The 11,073-nt window shown below is 44.1% G+C and overlaps 1 protein-coding gene across 1 annotated transcript in view; it reads left to right on the top strand.

Moving 5' to 3' along the window:
• The first annotated feature begins 210 nt into the window (after nt 1-210).
• The window catches only part of LOC132818538 (uncharacterized), a 55,862-nt gene continuing 44,999 nt past the window's right edge, over nt 211-11,073 (top strand). Inside the window, exon 1 of the mRNA XM_060829597.1 lies at nt 211-344. Coding sequence (XP_060685580.1) covers nt 211-344 — 134 coding nt within the window. The remainder of the gene's footprint in view (nt 345-11,073) is intronic.

The following is an 11,073-nucleotide window of genomic DNA, read 5'->3' as shown; positions in this document are numbered from 1 at the left end:
CAGCAGTGGGCTCTTATTCTAAGTGTGTACTACAAATTGGAACACCATCTGGGAGGCCAAGTGGGCATTGTGGATGCTATGAGAGCTGCCTCCAGTGGTTCAGCCACTGGAAGAGTCTGCTTTGGTTTTAAACTTTCTGGACACCCTTTTGGTCACTGCCGACAACATCAGACTGTGGACAGAAAAAGATCCCACCCTGGCAAAACTAAAATGGCTGATGATGATGAGGGAAACAAAAGGACCATCACAAGCAGGATTGAAACCTTTCTGGACCCAGTGAGACGAGATTACTATGGAGGACAGCATATTATTACGGAGAGCAAGAGTGAATGTCCAGAGCAAAGGTCATCGCCGAACTCCACTGGGGCCACCCAGGGGATTTCCAAAATGCAGATGTTGGCGAGAAGCTATGTCTAGTGGCCAGAATTGGATGCCAACATAGCTGCTTTGGTAGGGCAGTGCCCATAGTACTAACAAAGGCAGAAATTGTTGCCAGCAGCTCACCCACATTTGTGAGACTGGCTAGATAATCTCTGGACTCAGTTACACATCAACTATGCCATTCCTTTCATGGGCACCATATTCTTGGTTATTGTGGACACCCATCCAAAGTGGTTGGACATGCATAGAGTTCATTCATCAAACACACGTGCAATGATTGAAAAGTTGCGAGCATCTTTTGCAATAAACAGATTCCCAGAGGTGTTGGTCAGAGGCAATGGGCCACCATTTACCAGCAGGGAATTTGAGCATTTCCTAAAGTCAAATGGCATCCAGCATGTACGGACAGCTCCATACCATCCCTCGTCCACTGGACTGGCAGAAAGAATAGTCCAAATTTTGAAGGCATTCTTAAAGAAACAGCATACATCTTCGCTCGATATCAAAGTGTTCCTGTTTGATTATAGGACCATCTCTCACACAACTACAGGAATAGCTCCAGCAGAGTTGCTGATGGGGAGAAAACTCTGCATCAGATTAAAGCTGACCTTCCTGGTCCTGGGGGTGAGGGCGAAATGGCATTGGAAGTACCAATGTCAGACACATGACTCCTCTAAGTGAGAGAAGCCATTTACTTCAGGGAACAAAGTTTGGTGTCGAAACAACAGGAATGGACATGTTGACTCAAAGTGAGGTACCGCAATCTACAAAGGTTGAGAAGGAGAGATGGTCCTCACCAAGTACATGGAGCACATGAAAGCAGTAACCTCGCAAATGGGGCAAGAGCAAAACATACTCACTCCCTCAACAGCTGGCAAGGCTATCAGAACCCATTGATTCTCCCCTCCACCTGGCAATTGAAGAAACCTCTGTGTTTGGGATGGACATGGCAAATGTTGCAGCCTCAATGCTGTTACCGCCTAAGAAGAAGATGAGTTTTGGCCAGGACCCTCTGTTCGCAAGAGGTGGGCTATGGTCCAGTATGTGCCACCAGTATCTGTGGCAGAGTCAGAGTCATTGGACCTAGTTGAAAAATGCCCCAGTAAAAGCTACAGGAGAAAGAGCAGGTCTACATACCCAGCACTAAGAGGGGGAGCAATGTATTGATTAGAATGATGTCAGCCATCATTGAATATGAATTCCTAATTGTGGCTGTTAACTTGGCCCAATCAGGGAGTCCTGGCTGACAGATATAAACAGGAGTGTCAGGGGTTTTGCTCAGTCTAGGAGCCGACTCTGCTAGTGTCGAATAAACATTTAGTCAGGCGATAGTATTCTTGTTACACACTCACACATCACCTTTATTACTTGCAATGCAGGAGACTCAACCTCACAAAGGACAAAGTCATCCTTGCCCAAGGAGTCTGCTTTTCGAAGGTTACAATCATATTTTTATACACACATCAGTGTCAATTATATATCGGTTTCTTCTTATTGTCCAATTTCATATTGATTTTGAAGCCTTGGCAACACAATAGGTCAATCATATACTGCTTTGGTTACGCCTCACTTAAGATGAGGTATTTTGCCTTAGACTCTCGCCCCAGAAATTAAATGTGGTTCATAGCTTCCTCTGCTTAAAATGGAGCAATTTCGGGTTTACTACAGGTCTAACGCTCAACACCTAGCTATAACATGGAACAATTTGTTCTGGATCAGTGGTAATGGAAGAGCAGTTCAGGCAGCATCCAACGAGCAGCAAAATCGACGTTTCGGGCAAAAGCCCTTCATCAGGAACAATTTGTGGCCAGTGCTGCTCCATACATATGTTTTGAACCTGTCTGTCTTATTTAAATTGTCTTTGTTTTATTTTAACTCCTTCCGCACTAGCTGGGTCGTTGTCATGTACTATGTATGTGTAAATAAAGGGTGACTAAGAGATGGGATATTGGCCTTCATGGAGTTCTGTTAGAGAGCCGGATGGAAAACTTCAACAGCATGTTTCTCTTTGCAGAAATATTCAAGCTCTGTACTACCAAACAACAATTTGTGATCTGATAATGTTTTCCCCTTCTCAAATGCTAATGATTTCTTGTGCTACAATATGAATATGCAAATTGTTATTTGCATGTTCTTCTTTGCACTTCACTGACACCATCTGCAATTGAAATTTGAGATTGGCAGGACAGTCCACCCACACACTGTATGGAAATAAAAGGCTATTCACAAGCAATTGCATTCAGCACTGGAAATAAGAACATTTTGAAAATTGTAAAAAATATTTTAAACTGGTTACTTTCAAGACATTTTTGTGAAAATGGTGCTTTCTCCCAAAACACGTCAAGGAGGACTACACATGATTACATGAATAAAAATAGTGTAGTGCCTCTTCCCAGCTCAGCACAACTGCTAATTAGAAATTAACCTTTAATCAGCCAGCAAGCCAAGGAAAACAGCAGGCTCCATAAGCTTAGTTTGAAAAATATCAGCTCAGACAAAGGTAAGTACAGATGTGTGAGATGTTTTATCTCAGTTAGCTAATTCTATACCAATTATGACCACACCATTATGGAATCCAATTGATTCTTGCATAGCATTTATTGCTTCATGTACAGTTCCAACGCTTACACAGCCACGACTTGATACAGAAGAACAAAACCAAGTATGGATGGTCTTCTATTCTACTTAGTCATTTATATATCTCAGTGAAGCTCCCATCTAATTTACTTTTTAAGGCTAAAGTTTTATTTCCACATTACTCAGTTCTTCAGCTGCACGAGTCAATTTTACAGGCTTACTCCACTCAACTTTCAAAACTTAAACCCTTCCTGATGGAGTCAGATTCCTGTGTTCTTCATAGAACTTCAGTGAACACAGCCAGCCTAGAATACAACCACTTCAGCATAATATCCTTGTATATGCTGATTTGGCATCTGTTCACTTTATTGATCACTGTTTTGTGACAGCAGAAGACAATAGAATACTTACCCCAGGCATTATAATCACTTGGTCAATAATTGTTGATCATGAAGATTTGAAATATGGCGAGTAAGAAAAAACATATTTTATTTATATTGCATAATGGTTAAAAATATCAGTACCAGATTCCTAGAAAGTCATTTACCTCGAGAGACCCTACAAGAAAAGCAACAAAGTTTCCTTTAGTTCTACCAATCAGTTTCAAGACTCTGGGTTAGAGCGGTGCTGGTCAGGCAGCATCCAAGGAGCAGGAAAATTGACGTTTCGGGCAAAAGGCCTTCATCAGGAATGGAGGCAGGGAGCCTCCAGGGTGGAGAGATAAATGCGGCGGGGGGGGGGGGTGTGCTGAGGAGAAGGTGGCAAAGAGTACAATAGGTGAATGGGGGTGGTGATGGAAGAGATAGGTCAGAGAGGAGAGTGGGGGAAGGTAGCAAAGAGTACAATAGGTGGATGGGGTTGGGGATGAAGGTAATAGGTCAGAGGGGAGGGTGGAGCGGATAGGTGGGAAGGGAGATTGGCAGGTAGAACAGGTCATGAGGATGATACTGAGCTGGAAGTTAGGAACTGGGGTAAGATGGAGGGAGGGGAAATTAGGAAACTGGTGAAGTCTACATTGATGCCCTGGGGTTGAAGTGTTCTGAGGTGGAAGGTGAGGTGTTCTTCCTCCAGGCATCGGGTGGTGAGGGAGCAGTGGTGGAGAAGGCCCAGGACCTGCATGTCCTCAGCAGAGTGGGAGGGGGAGTTGAAATGTTGGGCCACGGGGCAGTGAGGTTGATTGGTGTGGGTGTCCCGGAGATGTTCCCAGGAGGAGGTGTCCAGTCTCCCCAATGTAGAGGAGACCGCATCGGGAGCAACGGATACAATAAATGACATTGGTGGATGTGCAGGTGAAACTGTGATGGATGTAGAAGGCTCTTTTGGGGCCTTGGATGGAGGTGAGGGAGGAGGTGTGGGTGCAGGTTTTGCAATTCTTGCGATGGCAGGGGAAAGTGCCAGGATGGGTGGGTGGGTTGTTAGGGGGCGTGGATCTGACCAGGTAGTCATGGAGGGATGGGAAAGGAAATATATCTCTGGTGGTGGGGTCTGTTTGGAGGTGGCCCCACCACATGAGATAGATTTCCCTCCCCACCCCTTTCCACTTTCTGCAAAGACCGTTCCCTCCATAACTACAATTCTAAATGGAGATTGTAGAGGGAGTTGGGTGTATGTGTACACAGTTTGTGGCAGGATAGGTGGAGATAGTATTAAGTAAGGCATATAATGTTCTTGGCTTTTGTAGAGTACAAGAGTAATGAGATGAAGTTGAGCCTTTACATTACACTTGCTCAGCTGCATTATTGTGAACAGTTGTAGGTGCCACATTATAGGAAAGATGTAAATACAATGAAGATAGTGCAGAACCAAATTAGTAAAATGATTCCAGGCACAAGAAACTTCAGCTCTGAGGATAGATTGAAGAATTTGGGACTGTTCTCCCTGGAGAGAAGAAGCTGAGAGGAGGTCTGATTGAGGATGTAAAACTCATTAACAGGCCGGACAGTATGGACAGGGTGAAGCAGTTTTCAGTTTTAAAAGGAACAAGAATGAGAGGGAATAGGTTTAAAATGATGTGCAAATGAAGCAAGAATGAGAGAAACCTTTTTGACACAGTATGTACTTTAGGTACATAACGCACTGCTTGGAAATGTGGTGGAGGCAGATTCAATTGAGGCATTCAAGACGGCATTGGATGGTTATTTAGATAGTAATGGACAATGATGATAGAGCCAATACAGGCATGTTGGACTTGAATAACCTACATTTGCACCAGAATAATTTTGTGATCCTATTAAACAAAACAGCAGGATTCCATTTTATGCATTGTTCATTTTTACATCTTGGGTGCAATAAAATCTTCCCAAACATTGTCTCAATGATCAGTTTTATGATAACTGTGTACATTTATAGTGCTTGAATCTCTGCAAATTTTGATATATATCTATATATCTGCATTGCTTTCTTGGTGTTTTGTCCCTTGTGTTTGCTTTGGTCATCACTCACTCTTAATTTTTTCCGAACATTTATTGAGATTTTATCTTCATTGTGAGAGGTGATTATATTTTACGTTTAGATTTCTCATTGTTTTTATGGTGAAACAAGTTATGTTGCAGTGTGTTGAACATTACAAAAGTCACTGCCAATTTATTACGATTTTATTTGTCTGAGTCATTATGTTACACAAAGTGATATAGTTTCCATAATCACGCATGATTTGAGTTATGAATCTCTCGAGTTTCAGAGCCAGCTATACAGCCAAGGCAAGATATTTAACAAATAAGGTAGAATAATGTCCTATTTAAATGATTCCAACAAAAATAACTTGCTTTTATATAGCTACTTTAATATGGAAAGTTAAAAATCACACAACACCCGGTTATAGTCCAACAGATTTATTTGGAAGCACTAGCTTTCGAAGTGCTGCTCCTTCATCAGGTGGTTGTGGAGTATATGATTGTAAGACACACAATTTATAGCAAATGTTTACAGTATAGTGTGACGCAACTGAAATGATATATTGAAAAAGACCTGGATTGTTTGTTAAGTCTCTCATCTTTTAGAATGACCATGTTGGTTTGAGTTCTTTCATATGTAAGTTCCAGAACTATTTTTAAAACTACAGTCTCAAGTGAACTTTAACAATAGGTGCCATGCCGGCTTAGATAATGCATTGAAGGTGTGAAGTTAAAGTCTGTCTGTCTGTGTCCAATGTTCAGACTGATTCTATTTATGAAAAAAAGGAATTACAGATTCTTACATGGACTTAAGCAGTTTTTGAGCAAAAAAGAATGTAATTCTGCAAGTACAAATTCACCCCACAAACGTGTGTGTGTGTGTGTGTGTGTGCGCGAGTGTGATAGTATATAGTGCAGTGGGGTCACCTTTAGTGTGACATGAACACAAGGTCCCAGTTGAGGCCAGCCCCATGGGTACCAAACTTGGCTATCAACTTCTGCTCAGCCACTTTGCCTTGTTGACTGTCCTGAAATCCACTTTGGAGGATGGCCAGCTGAAGATCTGAGGCTGAATGTCCCAGACCGCTGAAGTGTTCTCCGACTGGGAGGGAACCCGCCCCACCCTCCCAACTGGTGATTGTTGTGTGGTGCCCATTTAACTATTATTGTAGCATCTGCTTGGTCTCACCAATGTACCATGTCTCAGGGCATCCTTGCCTGCAGCGTATGCGATAGACACTGTTGGCTGAGTCACATAGTATGTCCCCACGTGTAATGGTGGTATCCATGTCAACACTCTGACACGTCTTACAGCATCTGCTGTGTCAGGGTTGTATTGTTCCACCAGAGATATATTTCTCTCCCATCCCTATCTGCCTTCCGCAGAGACCATTCCCTTCACGACTCCCTTGTTAGATACAAGACTCCCCACCAACCCACTCTCGACTCCTGGCACCTTTCCCTGCCACCACAAGAAATGTAAAACCTGCACCCACATCTCCCACCTCACCTCTGTCCAAGGCTCCAAAGGATCCTTCTCCATCTGACAGAGATTTACCAGTACTTCCACACACGTCATTTACTGTGTCCGTTGCTCTCGATGTGTTCTCCATAGGGACACCACGATGGGGAGACAGGTTGCCAACTTGCGGAATGTTTCAGAGAACATCTCTGGAACACATGCACCAACCAACCCCATCACCCTGTGGCTGAACACTTTAACTCCCCCTCCCTCTCTGGCAAGGACATGCAGGGGGCCCAGGACTTGCACCACCAAACACTAGCCCACCAACTTTCAGATGCACCGCATCATCCTCCACCATTTCCACCACCTACAAACAGACCCCACCATCAGAGATATATTTCCCTGCCCACCCCTATTTGCATTTTGGAGAGATCATTCCCACCATAACTCCCTTGTTAGGTCCATGCACCACCACCAACCCACCTTCCACTCAGCGCAAGAAGTGCAAAGCCTTTGCCCACACATCCCACCTCACCTCCATCCAAGGCCCCAAAGAATCCTTCCACATCTGACAGAGATTTACCAGTACTTCCACACACATCATCTACTGTGTCCATTGCTCTCGATGTGGTCTCCTTGGGGACACCACACTGGGGAGACAGGACACCAACTTGTGGAACGTTCGGAGAACATCTCTGGGTCACACGCACTAAACAACTCCACCCCCAAACTCTAGCCACCTGATGCCTGGAGGAAGAATGCCCCATGTTCTGCCTTGGGATCCTCCAATCACAGGGGATCAGTGTCGATTTCACCAGTTTCCTCATTTCCCTTCTCTCCACTTTCTCCCAGATCCAACCTTTCAACTTGGCATTGCCCCCTTGAACTGTCTTACCTGTCCAGCTTCCTTCCAATCCACTACCCTCTCCAACCGATCACCATCACACCCCCCACTTTCATCTACCTATTATATTTACAGCTACCTGACCCAAACCACCACCCCCTCCCCCAACCCCCACATTTATCTCTCAGCCCCCTTGGGCCACCCCTTCATTCCTGATGAAGAGCTCATGCTCAAAATGTCAACTCTCCTGCTCCTTGAATGCTCCCTGACCAGCTGTGCATTTTCCAGCACTGCACATTTCAACTATTCGTCTTTAGCACCACACCATCTTAGCAACCTGCCTGAAGGAGTCCTACTTTTTCCCTATTGCCCAGTATAGCATTACATCTTGTTATTGTTGCATGCTGGGCTGGTCAAATATGTGGACTGGAGGCGGCATGCTGGGATGCAGAAAAGACTTTGCCTGTTTACCTTATCCATGCCCCTCATAATTTTGTAAACCTCTATAAGGTCACCCCTCAGCCTCCGACGCTCCAGGGAAAATAGCCCCAGCTTGTTCAGCCTCTCCCTATAGCTCAAATCCTCCAACCCTGGCAACATTCTTGTAAATCTTTTCTGAACCCTTTCATGTTTCACAACAACTTTCCCATAGGAAGGAGACCAGAATTGTATGCAATACTCCAACCGTGGCCTAACCAATGTCCTGTACAGTCGTAACATGACCTCCAACTCCTGTACTCAATACTCTGACCACTAAAGGAAAGCATACCAAACGCCTTCTTCACTATCCTATCTACCTGCGACTCCACTTTCAAGGAGCTATGAACCTGCACTCCAAGGTTTCTTGTTCAGCAACACTCCCCCAGGACCTTACCATTAAGTGTATAAGTCCTGCTAAGATTTGCTTTCCCAAAATGCAGCACCTTGCATTTATCTGAATTAAACTCCATCTGCCACTTCTCAGCCCATTGGCCCATCTGGTCCAGATCCTGTTGTAATCTGAGGTAACCCTCTCCGCTGTCCACTACACCTCAAATTTTGGTGTCATCTGCAAACTTACTAACTGTACCTCTTATGCTCGCATCCAAATCATTTATGTAAATGAAAAAAGTAAAGGACCCAGCACTGATCCTTGTGGCACTCCACTGGTCACAGGTCTCCAGCCTGAAAAACAATCCTCCACCACCACCCTCTATCTTCTACCTTTGAGCCAGTTCTGTATCCAAATGGCTAGTCTATCATAATGAATGATCACTTCATACAATTGAGATCTATAGGGTGTCAATTCTGTCCTGTTTGGCTTGTTGTGCCTGACATTGTACTGTTGGTGGTGGTGGTTATGGTGATGATTGTCTTCCTATGGTTAACTCCTCCTTTACCTCCTTGGTAGATTGCTGCTGCTCTCCCAGCTCTTCAGCATCTATCACAACCCCCCTTTTGCCTGCTCCAGACATGCAGAGTACAATATGCAAGGAATATGTTGCATACTTAGTCTGGTCTATACTGCAGGTACCCTCCGTCCCCAAATTGACCAATCAGAACCTTATCTTTAGAAGGCCTTTAGGGCTTACTACCACCTTCCCTGGGGCAACTAGGGATGGGCAGTAAAAGAATGACAAAAAAAGACCCAATTTACCTCCTGAGCTCTAGGTCTACAACTCAATTATGCTGACATGGTGAAGCACTGGTGCCCCATTAATGCCATGGTGATGGTGATCACCAATTTTTTTTTCTATTCACGCATTAGAACTCCCAAATCCATCTGTCCTACAGCTTTTTGCAGCTTTTCCCCCATTTATGTAATAATCAGCTCTTCTATCGTTCCTGCCAAAGCACAATCCCTCTTCACATTTCCCTACAGCATATTCCATCTGTCAAACTTTGCCTACTCATTACCCTGTCTATACCTCTCTAGACTATTTATTGCATCCTCACCACTAGCCTTCCCACCTATTTTTGTGTCATTTGCTAATTTGGTGATAATATATTCACTTCCAATATCCAAGTCATGATATTGATGTTGACGAGACGCTGCTCACACACAAAGACAGTAGCTGTGTAGTTACCCAAGCCCTAGCTGCTGACTCAAACCAGTTTGAGCTGGTTCAGCTCTTAAGGATGACAAAAGGGAGAAATCCTTATTTAATGGAAGAGTAATGAGATAATCCTAAAGGTGACCTTGGAGTGAGCCTATTGTGGGAGGACACCAGCTCTTGGAAGCACTGAGAGCCAACAAGAACAACCATCACCTTCAGGAAGCTCAGGAGAAAGGATAAAAAGGAAAGATTTCAGTGAGCCATCAGCAAAAATGTCAGAGAGCAACCTTCACAAAGTGCAACACCATACTTGGAAGATGACCTCCAAAACCTTGAAGTGATGCCCGGTCAGCACGAGCTTCTATTCGTGGGTATTAGCTTCTATTTTGTTGACTGTTCTGGGAACGTCAAGCTAAGTGAATTAGAAAAAATGAAAATTAGAATTAGCTTTATTATCACATGTATTTGAATGAGTACAGTGAAATGTATACAAGGTACCACTTACAGCACCATCTTAGGTCCAAGAGCTCCCTAGGTACAGCTTCTTCAATTACAGTTCTTCGAAAAGCCCAGCATTGCAAATCTTAGGAATAAATTATAAAATGGAGAAAAATGAAGTTCAGAATATTGATCTTCCAACCCAGTCCATACTGGCAGCCATCCTCCAGTCCTCACCAGGCCTTGACTCTAGACTGCGTTGGGCTTCACCTCAGGGTTTCTGAAGCTGGGAGATCACTGTGGAATCACCTTGAGAAGGGAAAACCACATTGATGTCATGCCAGGCTGAGAGATCGTCTTGTACTGCTGGAAGATCATCATGCCAGGCGGAGAGACTGTCCGACTGAGCTGCTGGGAGACCACCATGCCAAGTTGAGGGAACTCTGTGCCAGACAGAGACCTCACCTCATCAGGTCTGCGCTGAGATCAGGAATTCCGAGATCGGGAAGTTGGAGGCTGCGGGGTCAGAGGCTAGAAGGATGGAGGTTGCTACGTGTTATGTTTGAATTTTTAGCCTTGTATGAATTGCATGTTTGCTGATAACCTTTTTCCAAACAAATGATGTGAATTATGTGTCTGCTTTAACTAAATTCATAAAGGTAATGGTTACTTGATATTGACTTGACTCTTGTCTTCTCTGTGAGAGCCAATAACTCTTGTCAAGGGGGGCTACGGGGCAACATTGTAAATAATTGCAGCCCTCGCACTGATCCCTGTGGCACTCCACTAGTTACAAGTTGCTACCCTGAAAATGCTCCCTTTATCCAAATTCTATATTTTCTATTAGTTAGCCAAACCCATATCCATGCTAATATACTCCATTCAATATTGCAGACTCATCTTATTAAGGGGTCTAAAGTGTAGTACTTTACTGAACGT

The sequence above is a fragment of the Hemiscyllium ocellatum genome, chromosome 9 (genome assembly GCF_020745735.1).
Source record: "Hemiscyllium ocellatum isolate sHemOce1 chromosome 9, sHemOce1.pat.X.cur, whole genome shotgun sequence".
In the NCBI taxonomy this organism is placed as follows: Eukaryota; Metazoa; Chordata; class Chondrichthyes; order Orectolobiformes; family Hemiscylliidae; genus Hemiscyllium; species Hemiscyllium ocellatum.
This window is presented reverse-complemented; position numbering and strand designations above follow the sequence as displayed.